The sequence below is a fragment of the Bombus vosnesenskii genome, unplaced genomic scaffold (genome assembly GCF_011952255.1).
Source record: "Bombus vosnesenskii isolate JDL3184/JDL3185 unplaced genomic scaffold, Bvos_JDL3184-5_v1.1 scf7180000013352, whole genome shotgun sequence".
Classification (NCBI taxonomy): Eukaryota; Metazoa; Arthropoda; class Insecta; order Hymenoptera; family Apidae; genus Bombus; species Bombus vosnesenskii.
The window spans coordinates 2089802-2110661 of NW_022882988.1; the positions used below are offsets into that span (position 1 = coordinate 2089802).

A 20860-nucleotide genomic window follows, 5' to 3' on the forward strand; every position below is an offset into this window, starting at 1 on the left:
AAATAATTTATATACACGTATATACAGGGTGGTTGGTAACCGGTGGTACAAGCGGAAAGGGGGTGATTCTACGCGAAAAAAGAAGTCGAAAATATAGAATAAAAATTTGTCGTTTGAGTCTTTGTTTTCGAGAAAATCGACTTTGAATTTTCGCTGGGTACGCGTGCGGTACGTTATAAAGGATCTCATTGTAGATCGTTGTCTCGATGGAAAAATTAAAAAAAAAATTAAAAAAAAATTTTTATTCTATATTTTCGACTTCTTTTTTCGCGTAGAATCACCCCCTTTCCGCTTGTACCACCAGTTATCAATCACCCTGTATACATTAAAAAAGAAGATGAAATATTATCCTACATATGTGAGAAAACAAGGAAGTAATAACGAAATAATAGCAAATGATTAGATTTGAAGTAAATCAGGGGATCCTACCGTAAACAACTACATAGCACTCAACTTTGACCGTTTTAACTTCAGCCTTCTCATACCAGTTTCAGAAAGTGCTGAATATTTTCGATATATCTTTCGACACATTCTCGGCGATTCGATGCTTCTTTGCCCTTTAGCTCGAGAAAACAGCCACAGGCATGTTTCAGACAGCTTTCGTAGGCGAAGGAACGTTCCGCTGGCAATCCACGATGTTCAAAACGGATTCGTCGGAATATTTAAACAGTCGAAACGCGGTAGACGCGGCGTTACGTAAACGGCGTTTAATCCAACGGAGATAAGCGGCGGAAACATCGGAATCGAAAGCTTTCTAGCCGCGTCAAACGCCTACGGAGCCAAGTTTTCCGAACGAAAAGGGCAGAAGTATGTCCAGATTTGCAATAGAAACGACTTGCGGTTACATCTAGCGAACGCCGCCTCCTCTTCCGCGTGTCGCACCAAGGAAAGTTGCTGGAACGAGATTTCTACGATCTCGAAAACTTGTTCGTTACAACCCTTGTTTACGACATATCGGAAATATATCCAACGAACGGTCGTCGTAACCGACTCGATAACGTTGACCTACTGCGGCTAAAAGATTCACGTTGCGACTAATCGCTTCTTTCGAACTGGGACAAAGTTTGTTTACTTCGAAACAGTACCCCGCTTTGATACCACGGATTTGCTGCATCTTTTATCAGAGACTTTTACATTTTTTTCCATTCATTAACATAAAAGTAAAAGATTTAAGCCGAAGATATTATACAACGGAATAAAGCTCTACTTGAAATAGCAGCAATATCGTGGTATATCACGAACGATAAACTTTATAGATCTTCTAAAATATGTCTATACATGTCTATACGAATTAACTTGAACAAAGTTTCCGTATTTCAGTCTTCGATAATTTTTTGCGGTCTTAACATCTCCACGACTTCTTACGGTATCTTTTGCGTTAACGAACCATTTCCTTACGATTTCCTTAAGATGTCGATTTCGTATTTCGCGTACGTCGAAGCTTCTAACGTGACACGTTTAACGTGATCGTCGTATTCGCAAATGCCAAACGAATCGAATTACCACCAAATTGAATTCGCAGTACCCAGGCGACGACCGTTTGATGGCAAAGTTGGCTCATTAGCGTCGCGGTTCGTTTCAGTGTTCGAAAATACGCGCGTTACGGATCGCGAAAAAATGAGAGGATGAAAAAAGGAAAAAGAATGAAACGAGACAGAGATAAGGACTGGCAACTTCTCGCAACTCGACACCTGTACAAGGCGGTAGTATTCTCTGGGTTATTGCGGCAGCTTTCAAGGCGGCGAAGGAGACATTTCCACCTGCTCGCTTCTGTAAACACGTCCGTGTATGCCAGGAAAAAGAAGAAAAGCAACGAGCAACCTCTTATCTGCTGCGCGGAAATAAAATGCACCCAGACAGTTGTCAGAAAGAATGCTGTTCGCCCTAGGACCGTGACGCAACCAAGCTTTTCCGACATCCTACAATCGAGTTCAAACGTCTAGTTGCGGAAAGGGCGGACCATTTTTTACTTGATTAAATTTCAGCCAGCGAAGAATAGAAAAACACGACCGAAGTTCTTGTTCGTAATCTGGTAAGCACGGTAATTTGCCATCACCGGACCCATCGGTTTTTGAAACTGATTTCATCAACCGACTTCGACCAGATTGATAGAACTGGAACAATCCTCTGCAAGTCTTAAATTACGAATTACCAATACATTCTGTGTTACGTCGGGCGACACTCTATCTAGACCAGGCCATACACAGAGGACCAGACGGGAACTAGATATCCGCTCATCCTTACTGCGTACCCTCAATCGTCTTAAGGACCCATCATAAATACCAGTAATTTGCTAGCTAAGATCCTTCAGATCGAACAAATATCTTTGTTTCTAAATCATTTTCTAAAGATTATTGTCTATTGCGGCTTGACACGGGAAAGTCAGTTTTTCTCGCGTACGATGCTTCTCACTAGCAACTTTCTATCGAGGGCGGCTAAGACCCTTCCTGGCCCATCAACCTTCGTTGGACGCAACATCCTCCAAGTACCTTACTTATTCTACAACGTTAGAATAGTCAACAAGTCATTAACGGGTTACTCTCCTTAAATCAATCATTTACTTAACGTATGAATACTCAACAGTGTACCACATAAGAGTTGGAAATAAACTTTATAACCCTGTTAATCGCAGGGTTATACTATCTTAACCACCCCTATTATCTTAACGGAAATCAGGGGATCGATCAACTCGTGGTGTCGATTATTATAATCGTAACGGGAATTTACGACTCCCGTTGATGTGTTTCCTCGCGATTGCGTCTGCCCGCGATTGGTTGAAAATACATTCTGCATAATTAGCAATGCATCCGCTCCTACGATACACTGTCCTTTGACGCGTCAACCTATCGCTATTCTTTTATCTTACGACGAAGTCGCGACACTGGCGCCGTGTTCAGCATCGACTATTAAAGCGTAATTTACTTATTTACCTATTCTCTTCCTTTGGAAATATTCAAAGTTGCCGAATGTTACTCGAATTCAATGACTTCTTCCACTTTCTTACATTATTCTAGCTCAAATTCTTACGTTTTATTCGAGTTCCTTTGGAAGGATTTTATTCGTGTTACGTTGGAAACTGGTGGATCGTCGTAACGTTAAGCGACGCCAGAGAAAATCGTAAAAGGCGCGGCACGAAATCTAGAAACCCACGACCTTCGGTCGCAAGGAGCGTTCCATTAATTTGCCAAGCCGGTGAAGCGACACGAAGGTGCGCGCAGTTCCTTCCTCTATCGCGAGTCGGTCGGACTACGAGCGATTTAACGGAGAACGAGTGGCGTATAATCGGCGGTGTGGCGGCTCCGAGCAAGGTCTCCATCTAGCTGGAACAGCTCGTGCGCCCTTCGTCCGGTTGTCGTCGTTTCGCGTTCGTGCACAGCCGAGTGCATTACTGCGGGACATATCGGTGAAAAAGCGAGACTCCATTCCCTCTTTACCATTTACCCTTTCGTTCTCTTCGTCCCTCCGCTCGAAACCATCTCGTTCCCTCGCGGCGCGTTGCGACCATTGCTCGCTCTAAATCACAACTTTTCGCCGTGCGAGCCAGGCTACATGGAAATGCAAATGCACGCCGTTAATCTCGGCAATAAATACGCGCCTGCTGCTTAAGTTCGCGTACGATGTCGCGACATAGTCTCGCCACAGGCGTGCACGCGTCTCCTTTTGCTCTGCCTCTTCGTCCTCGCCATTGCGTCCTTTTCCCTTTTTTTTTTTTTTATTCTTTCGCTTCCACTGTCCGGCTTACATCGTGTCTTTATTTCCGATCGCGAAACGCTCTTCCCACTTCCGATATAACGCAGAGTACGTTGAAACGGCTGACTGGCAGTGAAAAAGTCAGCAAATACTGATATCCCGTTAACGCGACGTTTTATTTCTAACATTCTGAGTGATTTATATTTATTGGATTTATCGAATTCTATTAAATATCAATAAACATCGTAACGAAAGATCTCCGAGGATTTGAAAACTTAAAGAGAGACACAAAATTATGTAATAAAAGATGGTCAAAATTACGACTTTTCCCCGATCGCGTAACTATTCCGAGAGATCGTGCGTCGCCGAAACCGCACACGATAAACCGATAAAGAGCGTTCGCGACTTTACGATCTTTTCTCGAACTTCGATTTACGATATCCAAGTCAGTACGTTCCCTCGACGCTCGTCCCCTTTTCTTTTTCGCCGAGATCGTCCTGAATTCTACTATCGAACTAAACTTCGTCGTACTCGTTGCGTCGAGCACTCCGACGTTGCACACTGATTGTCAAAAGTAGCATCGTGTCTATGTACGTTGAAGCTCACAAGCAGCTTACAAGCAGAAGATAAACAGGCTCGTCGGGCACAGGCGCTTTGATGTAAGGTCGGTGCGAGTGATATAGGTAGACTGTAAAATAAGGCGCGAAGTAGTGACATCGACCGATCTAGCCGCAACTAGGGTAGCGAATGTGACTTTGGCGAAGAGAATGTAGAAAAATCACAAAGTAAAAGGCAGGCTTGAAAATATACGAGTTGTGAACGACGGAACGAAAATTTTAGATTTTTAATGAAAGACAAGGAGATCGAGTTTCCTCGGCAGCGTAAAATGTCGCTTGTTTTACACGTAACTGCAGATTCGTTTCTACCGATATAGTAATTGCAACATGTGGAATAGGAAACGATGCAGTAGGATTGGTTCACTGTAATTTCAGTGAAAGGATACAAACAGGAAGTTTAAGTTTCGATTGTTAAAAATTACATCAGCAGATTACGATTTAAGACCAGCTAATATCAGACTTGTATTTTTATATTGGACGAATCAATGTAATCGAAATATACAGTTCACCCTTCGACCACTCCAATCTTGACAAATTTTGAATCGGCTGCGTACTTATCCCAAATCGTATTAATGTCTCGAAAAGGATACAGAGTAGGATGTCACCCTCGCTGCAACAGCTACTACAAAATTCGCTGGCGGAATGTCGGAAAAACTATGTTTTTCCGCCAGCAGTTCGTATTGCGAATCGCGTTACGCATGCACGACCTTTCTGCGTTTCGTTGTTGCACGCTATGAGTGCATCTAAAATGATATAATTATAGAAATACGACAATAATAATGAAATAAAAGTAAGACTGTCAATCGGCGTTAGATCGTTAGAATGAAATTTTCAGGGACTTAAACGTTATATGTGCGTTGTATGTTTGATTATACGGGTCGTTTTACCACGTTCTTCGAGGCTTTGTTTCACTGTCGAGACAAATGCAAGCTTTCGTGAATCGGTTCCGGTAGCGAAATAAGAGGCGCAGTCACGTTCGTGGTCGCGAGTGCGCGATCTGGCTGACGAGTTACGTGACGCTAGACTTTCAGATTCGCGAGGAGGAACACGAAGGCCGATCGAACCGATAGAAAGCTAGAAACTTCTCCTTACCGTGTATCTTCCCGTTTTTTCCCTCTCTCGCCTTCTAACGTTGCCTTTCTAGAGTTCTTGCGCGCACCTTTTAACGATCCCGTTTTATATCGCGCGAAAACAAGGTCGCAGCGACGTACGCGGGCTGAAAGTTTACTTGGAGTTTCTTCTTCGATTAATCTATGAATTATCCGTGTACTTGGCGTCGTGCAAACGACGATTAAGGTTATGATTACACGGAGGACGCGTGCTTCTGACGGCCTAACGCGTCGCGATGATCAAGTACACGGATCCTTGTGAAACAGGATCCTAAACAGGATTAACGAAAACTCCTTCAGCCAAGATACAGCGAGAACAAATGCCTCCACGTGCGGTGTCTTGTATAAACGTCTTGTACAACACCTCGAAGAATTAGACTAAAAAGAAAAAGCAAAATGTACAGGTTTAAATATAACTCTTATCTACGAAAGAATCCTGGTCCGATTAGGACTATCAGCAAAATTGAATGGATGGTAAACGTGTAAGGTATTCTATATCTTCTTAGCAAGAACCTAAATTGCAAACTGTGCAATAGGAGCGAAATGGATACACTGGAACGTATCGTAGTCGAGTGTCCTCGATACAGGCAACGTAGATCAGCATCCTTAAAAAGTATGAATATTATAAGTAGGCTTTCTCTTCGAGAAGAAAAGCTATTAAAAGATATATATATGTAGTATCGGGGAGAAGGGCCTAAGAAACGTCGAGTCAACTATAGACAATGTCGCGAGAGCCGAGGCGCTGTCGGCTTCATCAATGCGTTATCGGGTCTTTCAAATAAATAGCTTCGCCGAAAAGGCCTGCGTGACCCTGGCTACGAGCGTCCGCGGAACACGTGTGCGGTGGGCCTAGCAAAAGACAAAAGAATGCTACAACGGCCAGAGAGTCAGTTGAAAAGCAGAGTGCGCGTTGAGCGGACACAGAGTGTGCATCGACGTGCGACGATATTATAATCGGTCCTTTTGTTCTTGAATATCGCTGATTTAAACTACACTAAACTCTATTTATATTCCTCTTGTATTTGAATATCACTTCTTAAAATACATTAAACTTTGAACCTACCATCATTACTTGTCCTTACTCTAAGAATCCATCAGTTACTACATATATATGTCGGAGATAAAAGGACACCGGAGCCTTCCTTTTGGAACTTTCATAATTAAACAATTGCCGCCATTCTACTCAATTGTATTTATTTGAGATTTGTGACAATGAGCTTGGGCTCAAGGCGACAATCAGTCGCCGAACGTAGCCGTGGTCACGGGACGAACGCTTTGTCTACCGAAGGTATGGAGTAATAATATAACCCTCATTAAAAAAAATATTTGTAGAGATACTCTACAGTATACGTTCCAACGGTTCCTTCGGGCAAAACGATTGCCAGATGTCGATGCACCTACACAGCACAAGTTCAGCTAGCCTGAGGATCCGCTGTAAATCTTAGGATTTTGTTAATTAAGCTTCTTCAAACGGACAAGCAGTCTCAACTACGGGAAGATCGGAGGAATCTATTTTTCTCACGAACAACGCTTCCGCTAGCAGCTTTCCCTCAAGGGCGGCTAGCATCCTTTTCTAGCCACCAACATGGAAATTGACCAATTAACAGCAACGTCAATTTTCCTCACTTTCTGAACGAAGGCTATCCCCGACTAATCCGATGATCTCGTGTCCTTAGACAAACCCATCATAGTTTTCCTCTGGAGCATCATCGCGACGGAAAGTCATCCTCTCTCGTGAGGTTGTATTAGCGAGTGACTTGTCGTCTTTACGCTCGGTGGATATTCCACGTTTTAACAAAGAGTTAGTTTAGTAATACTTTCACCGTAGCCAAGCAAGTCGGTTACGATTTGGGCTTTGGAAGAAAAGCGCATTCTGTTACCCCGTTGACCGCGGATTCGTTGTTGGACCTAGGATCATCGTCATTAGCTTCTCGAGTGTCTGATTACCGCGGTTACTTGTCAAATTCTGTAATAGTCGTATTTGCACTAGTCAATGTCTTCTCCATTGCATAGCAACAATGTGTAGTCTAAACGAGGATTCGTTTCACGCCCCTAACCCTAACCATAATGTGAACCCGACATATAAATCACGCATGAGATTAAAATCCTTCTACTTAGGAGAATAAATAGGGAAACGAGTCGGGCACTATAATAGGAACAAACCGAGGTAAACTAATCTGTCGAACTAGCTAACAGCAAGAGACCACGACTTTAACGAAACAGTTAATTCATTGCAGAAATTTAGAACAAGATTCATATCTTCGCGCATGTGCACACTTACACGTATATACACCAAGATTGTACCGAACGTAAACAAGTTACAAATACATACTACTACTACTACTACTACTACTACTACTACTACTACTACTATATAGATTCTTATGAGAGTGGTCGCGTTGCATGCATTTCGACTTAAACGTATAACCACTGTAGTAATCGCAACTTAACAGGATTAACAGAAAGAACCAAGGAGTTTATTCTTGACGTAGTACGAAGACTCGACTCCTTAAAATGAATGTAAAGGGAGTTAGAAAATTTGGTCGGGAGAGCAAGGTGCGTCGCATAAGGCTCGTAAAGCGGTTATTAGAGAAGTTTAAAAGTCGCGGAACACCTGTTGAGCAGCGAAGAGAGGTTCAGAGACGAGAGACGTACGAAAGGTCATCCACATGCTGTGCAAGAAATCGCATCGATGATTGCCGATCGATATCACAGAAAACACTTCAAACGATACTCTCGTTTCTAAGACACCATCGCAACTTCCCATTTTCTTCGATTTATGGAATTGGGACGAATTTGGCTATCGAACGGCACGTTCGTAGAACCTTTCTATCGTTTTTCCTGCATCGACTCGATTTGTCCGATCTTTGATGTACCAAAGGGTTGGAAATAAAAGCGGAGAAAAGACGTGAATAGAAATTCAGGTGGGGCTCGAGCGAAATGGAAGAAGCGGCTGCCGATGTTTACGAGCCATGGGAGAAGCTGGACGAGCTTTTTGGCATCGTAACGATCGTATGGGATTTCTCTGTAGACCCTTTAGGCAGCTGCTACCGCTTCGGTATTCATCTTTCGGGGATGAAATCGGAACACCCTGAGGATCCGTTCAAGAAGCGGCCAAATGTTTCCTCTTGACTTGCGTGGGCCAGCAAGAAAAAGGAGGGCGACGCCATATGGCGCCTAAATGTGGTATCGAAGCGCTAATACTCTAACGAACCATAATGCTAAATCTGGAAGACTGGAGGTAAGTGAGTGACGATATAATCCTCGGCACGAGCTGACTGAATCGTGACTGGGTAAATATCGTATCGGTTTCAAAGAGATGCTATCGATACCAGGCGTTGTAATTAGAAACTTGAAATGGATTTTACAAGCTACTATGTCGTACGTACATTTCGTAGATGTAAAATTTATCAGATTATATTAAATTGTTCGACAAACGAAAGGGAGTCAGATCGAATCATTCGATAAACTAACGTGTAATCTGTCACGCGACGCGTGACACGCTGTATAAATTGTCTGAAATATGTATACCTGTTCGTTTCTATCTTTCCAATTATATTTATTTCTATAAATCATACACGATGGACAAAGGCTATGGAAATGTATTGGATGTGATAACATTTTGCGGTAATACACCGCTGGAAACGATCGTTACGAAGAATTTTATCGCATCCACCAAACAAACAAAAGCGTCATTTTATAGGCTTGATAAATAAACATGTTATGTGTATGACGCTATAACGAAAGCTATAATTTTTTACGTAAGCGATCAAAATCCAAGTGTAAAAGTAAGTTAATTAGAGTTCATAAAACCAAAGTTAAAAACAAATATGGAAATGGAAATCCTAGTAGCCGATAATATTTACAGAGCGAGAGTAACACAAGGAACGATCTTCCATCTGTTTTGATCAGTATATTTACATTACGATCGTCGATCTTTGTTCCCATTCCTTGTATAAAACACATTACCATAAAAATCTACGTCTAAAGTCTAAACGATAGAAATCTTTATCTTTGTTTTCGTACTGCGAAATAAAAGTAGCGAAATCAACTAGTCTATCCTTAGATCCTGCGACCAGAAACGCTTTCGCGGGGACTTTCTCTTGGCGCAAATAAGTAGGTATCATAGTCGATGACACAAGGAAGGCAAAGAAGAAAAATAAGACTGAAGACTTACCCTGACAGGAGCACGGAAGAGCGGGGCGGTGACAGCGTGTGGATTAGAATGATGGTGAGCGTGGTTGTGGTGGCCATGGTGATGGTGTCTGGTGTCAGGACCACCTCCTGCAGCCGCTTGTTCGGCCTGGACCGACATCGCCGCGCGGGCTTGTCGTTCCCGCTCCCGAAGCCGGTCCCGGTCCACGCTGCAAGTAAAATATTCCTTTCGATTAGTTCTCCGTTGACTTTTCAGGATAATCGACGGATTATCGTTTTCGATTCGACTTTACTGTCGCTTACGAATCATCCATCGACATCGCTGATATGTTATTTCCAATTGATACGTGCGCTGATTGTAGGGTTATTTGCACAATGTTGAGGTACTTTAATGTATTCATTGGAATATCTAACGATATTCGATATAAATCGAACGCTTCCGAGTATTTTTATTTTCCAATTTTTTTACTATAAACGTTACTTGTCAAATATAACGTAAAATATTACACAGAGTAAAGCTCAGATTAGTTAGAATTCTCCATTAAATGTAACGACTAATAAATTATACCTATGGTTAACAATGTATATCCGCGTCAATGTACAGTACCACGGGTTTACGGGATATTTAACTCATCCAAAACAGACACGAATATGTGTTGTAATTATACATAATGTAAATGATATTGACACATATTTATTTGATAATTGCATATGTTATAAGAAAAGTGAAAAATTATGCTGTTCCGAAAACTGTATAACAAACTGATTTTAAAGCTCGCGTTTGAAGATGATTTACGACCGGGCGCGTGCGTATTCACAGGTTGTTTTTATACCAACGAAAAGACAGATCGAGTGTATTTAACTAGAAAATGAGAAGATCGATACAGGAGACACAAATGGACTTCTTCAGCGAACTAATGCAGATACAAGACGCGCTAGAACTGGCGTGGGTCGCGTTGCGTGTCGATGTTCGATATCCGTGACATTGGCTGAGCAAACGTTCTATTTTAAGTGCGTCTTTTTAAAGAAAATTCTATCGCGCTTCTTGCCACTGTCGACCGCAGAATATTATCGGCGGAGCGATCGATCGATTCGTCGCGCGAGTGATCATCGCGGCGAGAATCGTCCGACCTTCGACCGGAAATCGGCAGAGAGCCGGTGTTTCATCGCACGTGTGACACGCTGTCGAGAGTAACTCCCACGTTTTAAAAGAATACCGACAACGATGAAAGAAACTAGGCAAACAGAGACAGGAGAGATTCGTGACGAGCCATAGAGGGAGCAGCTGCAGCTGGCGCAAACACCTGTTTAGTCGCGTTTCCGGCGACGACGACGTCGGCAATTGCGTACGAACGAACCAGGCTTCAACATGGCTCGCGAATTATCGATTCTGTCAGGATCGCCACCAACTGCCAACCGATGGAAAGCTCTTTCCTGTTGCTTCTTATCTTCCACCGCGAAATCGAATTACGCGTTACATTAAAGAAACCCATCGTTGAGAATCGACGATCTAACAATGAAAACTGGGTCAACGAATCGCTTTTCAATCCCGATTCGATCCACCGGCCAACCAACTAACGTATTTCCATACGATGGAAACCGGCACGCTCGCAAAGAATTACTAATTTCCGTCCAGCGGATATCGATCCGCGCCGCTAATCCTCGTCGCCGCGTTCATTAACGAACACGGTGCGGCTCGTCGGTGCGGTGATTGTTGTCGATTTTTTGCGGCCACCGGAAATATCGAGGGGACGGGACAAAACGTTGCAGGAAGATCGCTTCGGGTCGATAGCGCGAGATCGGTGCAAAATTCGCAGGACCTGGGACGAGTCGCGACGTCGAATTCACGGTTCAGGATTCAGTCAATGGAGTCTGGGGCCATTGGCCGACGAGTCGGCGACGGGACAGATATTACCGGCGGCGTAGCATCTCGCCTCGTTCCTCCACGCGCCTGTATCTCTCTCCCATTACGAGTCCAGATACGACTGATTCCCTGGTTACTAAAATTCATTCCCTTCCTTTTCCCCTCTGCCGATATCTTTGCCAGGCTGAGGACGCGTTGCTCTCGCGATTGCTAAAATTCTCTGATAAAACGACCATACACGCCGCTATAACCGACCACCAAAATCCGATACGAATATCCGTGCGCGTATCGCACGCGTATTGCTGTAGCGTTTAACATATACAGAAGACGATAGAAATGTGAGACATAGCGACGAAGTAGAGTCATCGGAATCGGTTGAAAGTCAACATCTTCAAATTCAATGTTGAACTTTGCACAGAGTAATCAGGCTTATTGTATATTAATGTATGCTGTACGTATACGAGGCATCATTAATCTTCGATATGAGAAGGAATGCGAAAATATTCTGTGCTTCGTGTTCAGCAAGAAGACATATATTGTTAGCAATCAAGAGTCTTGTTGCTACTATCGGGAACTGTGTATTTGAACAGGACGATTATTATGGAACAACGTATCGGCATCTGATTTGTTGCAAAATCACGAAATCATTCAAGGTAAATTTCACTTCGATTTACACGTGCAAAATCTTCCAATCGTTGCTGAAATAAAAAATTTCGATTAAACGATCGAGCAGCGATAAACGATAACAGCTGCTGCGAAAGGATATTATAATCTTCATGATACTCAATTTCCGACCATTCAAGATATCAGTATAAATCAAAGTCGAAAAAATAAGTCAGGACAGAGATCCAGGTTAATTAATGAAAACTGAGTTTCTCTTTTCCGTCGTAATTTAGTACCCTGTTCTACGAACCTTCTGTATCAGTACGCGTATAATTTTACTTATTCGTTTCTTGGAAACTGTAACCTAACGGTGTAAGGAAATAATAATAATAATAATAATAAATTTCCTAATCGTAGTTGTAATCTTTCTAACGATTCTACCTTATCTCGCGTTTCTATCTTCTCCTTTGCCAATATAGCTTTGGCCGAAAGGTTTCGTATCTGTATGAAACGTTCAAAGGTGTAGCGATTTTCAAGTGTCGAGAACCGTTAGTACAGTTTCGACGAGCATTCGCTCATCTTGCGCGCTATAGTTTGCGTTCAAGTAAAATTGGGGCAGTTCCGCCAGGCTGCAAGTGTTCAAACCCTCGACGATCTCTTCTTTTTCACGCCCACGCATCCGGCAACCATTTACACGACTCTATCGTTAAGAGATTTTTGAAGACGATTGCAACGAGAAGCACGGGAAGCCAGCCATTTTATCGAGTGTTCGACAGGTCACAAAGCCGACAATGTTCATCGTGCAAACGAAGCCTGCGCGCTTTCATGATTAACGCCTGGGTAAATGGAAATGGGATACGCCGCCCTCCAGGATTCATGTTCGCTCGGCTAAATTTCCGCCGGTCGGACAATTTTCCAAATTTTCCATCGGCAATTCGGCACGATCGTTCTCGTCGACCGGGGACGTCCATCGACGTCATCGAGTGTCACGACAAATCATTTCGGTCCCGCCAGATTGATCGCCGACTCGATGGTGTCCGACCGTTTTACGAATTAAATAACGTTGCGTGCAGGAAAGAAAATAACGACCTAATGAGTTAACGACTGAAAGAAAACGACTCTGATCAATATCGAATCGTACTGGGTTAAGTGCATACACTCTGTCCGCATCTTTATTCATATGTAATGACTGCAAAATGTATTTACATATCGCAGCGTATTTGTTATAACGTTTACATGAATAATTAATCAGATCCAATTATATTAAATCTCGTATCATTAGATGGTATAGTATCTTCGCACGACTATAAAAATTCAATGCTGTGTAAATGAACTGCCACCTGTAATACAATTATATTACCGTAATTCTACGTGAATTTTTCCTTTTTCCAAACGAACCGCTTTAGACGGATAAAAAATTCAGAAAAGAAGAAATCGAAAGATGCGAGGTCGATACGATACGATCGTGAATTTTTTAAAAATGGAGCAGCAACATCCTTTTTCCAACGGCACGATCAAATATCTGCCAACGAGTTTTCCAAACGAATCACTTAGCGGCGGATCGATCCGTCCCGGGGCGGAATATCACCTCCGGAGATAATTAACTCGCGTTAATCGCGGTCCGCTAGAAATGGTAACGAAGAAGAGACGATTTAAGAGAGCTCTCGCATTTTCTGCGATTCGCGATGAACAAACGGGAAGAAGGAAGTCGGTTAATCGACAGAGAGTAAAGTCAATAAATCCAATCTTTTTTTTTCTCGATCGTTCCGCTATCTCCGTCGCGTATCGTAATTACTCGTGGACCGATCGAAGCAATTAATCGATTCGTTGTTGATACATTTCATCGACGATAATTATATTCTCCAAGTAAAAATAGCCTTACTTCAAACACGTAACAGATGTCTGATATCTAACAGGAAATATTGTTAGAAATATTCATTGGATCTCGATTGTTGGTTCCTGTTAAGCAAAAATCGATAGTGGAGCCTCGCAGAAGCCAAATCGATCAACTTCACTTTTTATTAATTTCCTAGTTTCATTACTTTTCTCGTTGATTTCGCAAGTATTCGCTTGATGTTCGATTCTCAGGGAATAAAATGATAAGTTCGACCGTAAGTTCGTTTATCGCGAGAAGATGACGGTAAATAACGGTAAATACTAAGATAAACTTAGAAGACAACGATCGTAGAACATCGTCATTTGTCCGTACGTTTCAATTTGCCAAGTTGAGCGACGTCGGTTTCTGAATGGCTTAGTTGTCTCATAAAGATGTAAATAAATTTCTAACGAATCTTTTAAAAATTCTTCAAACCATTAACTCTTTATCGATGGATTTGCAAAACGCAATCACGAAAATGGGAAATCGGTCGAGAATATTTATCGAAAAGCACAGGGTCAGAAATCGACCCACAGAGAACGCAATCGGATATCGAATGGCCGCGCAAGTGTGTATTTTTAATTAAAAAATCGTACATTCACGTCGGTAACGATGACGAATATGAACTGTAAATGGAAAACGTTTCCCAGTTCGTTTCGCGAGAGAGCGCGGCTGGGATGTCTCTCTTTCTCTCTCTCTCTCTCTCTCTCTCTCCCATCTCTCACTTCCTCTCTCGTTAATCAACTGGAAATTCCAACGGCCAGTCCCGGAATAAACATTTCGTGGCGTATATTTGCGAGTCTGCACGATAACGAGGCGTCATCCGATTTCCCGCGTTCCGCAAGGCACGAACACGGAGACCGTCGCGTCAGGTAGCGATCGATCTACGTCAGCGCAGCGGTACTCGAGCAACCGGTGACGTGCTAACATGCACCATCGTACATAGTGCTCTATTCTCGCGCAAATATCTCGGAAACCGAGCACGTCGATGTTTAAATTCGTACCTGCGCGTCTACGTTCCGCGTTATTTCGGATATCAACGTCTTATAAATTGTATTAAGCGTACGATATCTTCCCTATTGATTCACCAAAATTGGCTGAATGAACTGGTTTTCGATTACCTGACCGCGTTGCTGCAGCGATCGTTCTATCGGTTTGCTAAAGGTTTCGTAGCCTAAATGATACTCTAGGAAACACGTTCGAAGCTTCCTAAGTTTCGATGATTTAAAATTCTTAAAAAGCTATCTCTCATAAGAAACTCGTTAACCTTTCGCCCGTAATATCGAGTCACATTTCTGCTACTATATGTTACAGTTTCAATTCAACAAGGATTTTCTCACTTGTCGATAACCGAGAAATCATTCAAGACAGAAAGGGTTGACTCGCAAAGACCGTGGAGAGAAATTATCGCTATCGCGAATGGAACATCGCGTCGATACGCTTGTCCTCGTTTTTGAAATTAATGAAGAGTCGAACAAACGCGATTAAACGTTTCATTATTATCCGATATTGAACGGAGAGTAAAAAAGTTGGTCTTTGACGCAGTGTTTAATTAGCCCTCTCGGTAACGTCGGTTACACCTACGTGACGCACTTCGGTTGCTTTCTACAGCCCGAGCGTCACACATACGTGACGCATTCTAAAACCTACTCGGATCGTCTACTTTAACTTTTCTATTACTATATGTGCAAAAATATATGGTATCGTATTACGTAACGCGTTGAGAATTTGAAACTCGGCCTGACAACGGCGACGTCTTCCTTAGACCGTGATAGCGAAAGGGTTAACATGTACTTGCGACGACATCCCAACGAAAAGGTTACCGTTAAAACAACATTCGCGCGAGGTGAAATCTCATCCGTGGCAACTTCCTAAGAACAGAAAGCATCTGCACGTGACGATGTAGAACTTTCTGGTGGATACGGGCGGCGAGATTTCATCGCTTGGTTCCACCTTCTTTTTTGGCGCGAAACGTAACGCTGCCCACCGCTACTCTGTTGGGTGGTGAACGCACGTCGTGCTCTTTAGAAGTCCGTCGGTGTACGCGCGCGCCCGCAACGCGAAGTGCAAACTAGCACGCGAAAGAGTAACGCACACGCGCTCGCGCTCGCGTTCGCGTTCGTCCGGTTGCGCGTGCACGCACACACCGAGTCGGCTACCGCCGTTGCACGCACGTGGCCGTACGTGTGGCGAATTAGATTCGAGCTTAGTTAGCTACACCGGCGATAAACGACCGAGACAGCGAAAGTATCCGCACCGGGGATAGGATGGGAACGACGAACAACCAGCGACGAAGAGCGTACGCTCGCGAGGGAAATAGATGCACGAGAGTACCGAGAGGATCGACAAGAGATAAAGACCGATGAACGCGTATAAGAGCGAGACGAATCGAAAGCGCGAACCGCAGAGGAGTGGCAAGGGGAATCCCTGAGTTGTCGCGTTTATTTTGAGCCGACGAAGGCTAAATGCCGGATTGCGCGGCCGCAAATTCCCAACGATTCGACTGCTTTTTCTCTCTCTCTCTCTCTCTCACTCTCTTTCTCCCTCTCTCTTGTCCTCCGTCTTCTCTTTTTTCCGTGTATCTCGTAATCACCCTCGCTACCTTCATTTTTTCTTCGCACGAAGCCACGCGACGTTAATTACTAATTTTGCCAGCTTAACCATAGCCGAATACGCGACAGAAATCGATTCGCAAACATCGACCGGGAAAATTCCACTTCCGTACAAGGAAATATACCTCGAATCAGCGGCAGAAATCAATCCGCGATCAACTCCGTCGTGTTTACGATTTCGTCTGGAAAGATTGAATCGTTCGAGACAAATGATGAAAACTTGTTGTACCGGCTGGCAAAAGTATTTGAATATGCATGTAACGAACGACGTGTGTTCGTCGTAGGAATCTTTCAGCTACGTATATATCATAGGTGTTGGTTGTTTACGAAGTTATTTATCGCAATAGGTAAATTAATAGAAAATTAATGTACAACGTAGCGTCTTGAGCATATTGAACAGGCGTCGAAGCCGATTCCAAAATAGCAGGGCTTGTTAACATAACGAACGAACGACTGTTTAAATACATTTATAATCTCTGCGAAATATGTACTTCTACTGAATATCTCGCAATTTTTATGTACATTTCCAGACTTTACAGTCGCAATGGTCCAGTCTCGTAACGGTGCTAATGAAATTTCAAAATGTTTAGCGCACGATATATTGGTAAATGTTGTTCGAATATTTTCGCGAACCTGTGTATATTTGTCGCCGAATTGAAAACACGTCTGACAATAAAATGAGGGGACGTCGTGAAGAGACGTTTTTCGTCTTTCCTCGACTGTCACGCCGTCGCAAAATCATTTCTTCCCGTTGAATTGCAATCGGCAAACCCAATGACTCGGTTCCATTGACACTGACACACTGACATCGTTTCACGGTACGACAACCTTCGAAAGCCGCGTTTCGTTCTACGCTCGTGCGCTAATCTCCTTGAACGAATTGAACGGCGCCTCTTGAACCGCAACACGCCTTCTCAACGCCATGTACTCTCGGCCGCTATTCCGATCAATTTTCAAACATCTCGAACGCGTTATTTCTCGTTTCTCGTTTACCCGCTGCAAGCTCACACGCAAACGAATATAATACTTTCGACTATTGTTCCGCCAAACGTTCGCATATGCAAACACTCGGAGGAAACACCAGTTCCGCGAATCGCCTGGCTTGAATTATTAATTGCGCGATAGATAAGATCGATCGATCGCGGTTACGTCAATCTTCTAGAAAACATGCATCTTGCGAATGTCACATGGCGCCCGATCGAACATTAACGTCGAAACGCTCGCGAATTATATTACCTGGAATCTCGAGGATATCGACTAAACAACAACCTTTCGATTTATGGAATGGCAGTTGTATGTTAATAACGAGGCGCGATAAGACAGTCTGCGCATTCAAATTTAGATATCCACGCGTTCGCGCGTTCCAACATCGTCGGTTTGCTGGAAAACCGATGGAACAGATAGAGAAAAATATATTTTCCAGGAAATCGGTCTCGGATAGGAAGTTTAAAATACTCGAGCATTTAACGTCGCGTAAATTATTTTCTTGCACGATTTGGCTAATGTTTTACGGATTTTTAGCGCCTCTAATAAAATGTTCGCGTATATTCGTACCCTTTGCTATTAAATTCCCATGACTTTGTGACTGAACACTTTTATGGGAAAATTACGATGCTCCTAGTACGTATATATCCTAGTAAATGCACTACCGCTCATAACTATTCGAACGACTTGAAAAGTCGATGGATATTGCATGAATAATTGAAATTTAAGCCGCGTGTAGTTTCAAAACACTGTCCATTGTTCCAATAAAGTAGCTATCACGTGCGTTAACAATAACAAGAAACGCTTGCTTAGCTTTCATCGTTGAAACGAAATAAATCACAAGAGGCGCGTTGTTCGAATTCGCTTTTAGACCCAATTTTTAGACATTGTATAAAATTGAAGACCTTCTAAACGTGTCGTTATTCCAGCAAACCGACAATGATTACAGAATACAGTATATCGACTCAGCCATGAATAAATTTAAATACAGACGCAGTACTTACGCTGCTTTCTGAAAGAGTCATCCATTGTTTTACCCTTCGTTATTCAATCGCGAGACAAGTCTGGTATTGCGAAAATTCTGGCAAAACGGTGGTCGACGAGTAAAAAAAAGTTTGAAAATTAGTCCCGACGAGCGGACAGTCGGCCGATTAATAGCACGTAACTCGGTCAAAGTTCAAGAACGGTCGGGGCTCATCTTCGCCTCGAATTTTCTTTCGTTCCTGGCATTGAACAGAGCTGACGGTAATGTCAAGTCCAGGCGCTCGGAAAGCTGAAGTCGCCGGACAGAGAAGCTACGTCTTAACCATTGTCGATAACCATTACATAATGGTCGCTCAATAGCATCGTCCGTTAAACAAAGATACGAGAAAATATCCACTCTGTATCGTTGAGATAGAAATTGTCATTCTCGAGCGATAATAAAATAATAATTGACAGCAAAGAATGTCCATTGCAATTGGAAATATTTTAAATATAGTTATTTCGTGGAACGCCTGTATCGATCTCTCAAAAGAATGTTTAGCGTGCTCTTTTCTTCTTCGTTGTTTCGCAGTTTCATGGAATTTTTACCAACTTCGATGACAAAAAGAAACAAGCTCGTTACACGTGTACAGTACTTACGTTAAACGTCGATGTAAATAGCTTAATAATTAACGCAATTCTAAACGGTTAAGTAGGTACGATAAAAGATTACCAATCTTGGGTCGACCTTCAAAACGAACGATACATATATAAGCATTCGAAATGTAGATTATGGTTCTAGAGTGCCGATCGGATATAGCCGCGTTGGTTAACACGTGTGAACCTGATAATTTGTATACTATACTTTACGGTGTAGCTTAATCGATTAATACAAAAAATTAGGTGTCGGAGAGGTAACGGAACAACGAAAATATTTGATATTACGCGCTCACCATTCGTATTTCCCGGAATAAGAAATTACCATCTCGAAACGTCGATATTCCAATATTTTATCGTCGTTATCGTTGATTAAGTCTGCTATCAGAAATTATCGCGCCTCTAATCTCGTCGCGAAATATGTCGCTACATTCCGATTTCCTTCATGTGTTTTTTCGCTTCGCGATCATTTTGAACAGCCGAGGAGGAATCGGGCAACAAACGCTGCGGTCTTGAAAACCCAGTTTCTATGAAATTCTAGAACATTGCTATTCGATAACGACGTTCTACCGTAGCGTCGTATCAAAGTTTCTCTTTCTGTGTGTGTGATTTCGGGACACGAAATATTATCTATTCATTCGTCTGACAACTACGCCGAGTTGTCCTGAATGTACGAATCCAATATACATATCTACCGATAATACCTCTATCGTCGCATTGTGTACGCAATGGGCGTTGATAAAGAATATAATGGGGAAACCTTCGCAATATATTCGGTATTTATGCAACGATAGACGATTATTAACGGCTGATTAATCACCGTACAAATCATCGTCGCTGATCGTCGAAATACGAAGATACGCGGTAAGAATGAAAGCGCGAAGCATTACGAGGAGAAATACTTTTTTAACCAAACTGATGAAAGTGGCGTGACGAAAGAGCAACAGATACATTTTCTCTTTATCGCTGGCTGAAATGTAGCATTTGTTCGTTGTTCAATACACGTTTCTGACTTCCCGAGATCTTTCACCTTTTAAATTACGTGCCGATATTTTATACTACGAATGGAGGTTTTTGAATGAAACAAAAAAACTAAACAAAATGATAAACTTCAATCTCGGAATGGTAGATAGAGCCATTTATCTACGGAAAGTAGTGCTAATCGCTGATAAGAAATACTATTCGATCGATGAGAGAATCAAATAGATTTTTCTTGCACGAATTAAAAGAATATACGACAAGAAAGAAAAATATTTTAGAAAAATACAGTTTTATCTCTGCGAAAAATTGCCATCGAATACGAATAGGAAATTTTACGACTTTGTCTATTCGAATATTTTTAAACGAATATACAATATGTCAAAAAATATATTCGATCGTGATTTCTCGACATGTAGTTGTCGCGCAAGATAAGCTCTGCTATAGATAGTACGATAAACCGATTTCCAATGACATCTTTCCCCAAATATTGTAAGTTTTCAAGTACATTTCCGTCAATTCGTACCAAAAAGTTTATTCGATCTTTAAAGTTACTTTCGTGTATATACGCCTCGCAAAATTTTAAGCGTCTCGTACACCATTTTCTACGCATTGCGTTCTCTTTCGGTTCGTTAGCGCGCTCTTTACTCCGTCGCGTGATTATCAATTTGTAAACGATTGAAATCCAACACCGACCGAAATCTTTAACGTACCAAACGTTTATCAGCAATCGCATGGACGATCCCCGGTCC

At 42.5% G+C, this 20860-nt stretch overlaps 1 protein-coding gene across 8 annotated transcripts in view; it reads right to left on the minus strand.

Annotated features, from left to right (window-relative positions):
- The window catches only part of LOC117236985 (AF4/FMR2 family member 4), a 166754-nt gene that overhangs the window by 91489 nt on the left and 54405 nt on the right, over window positions 1-20860 (minus strand). For all 8 annotated transcript variants that reach the window (XM_033500480.1, XM_033500477.1, XM_033500476.1 and 5 more), the window contains one exon: window positions 9594-9780. In XM_033500480.1, the coding sequence (XP_033356371.1) occupies window positions 9594-9780 (187 nt within the window). The remainder of the gene's footprint in view (window positions 1-9593; window positions 9781-20860) is intronic.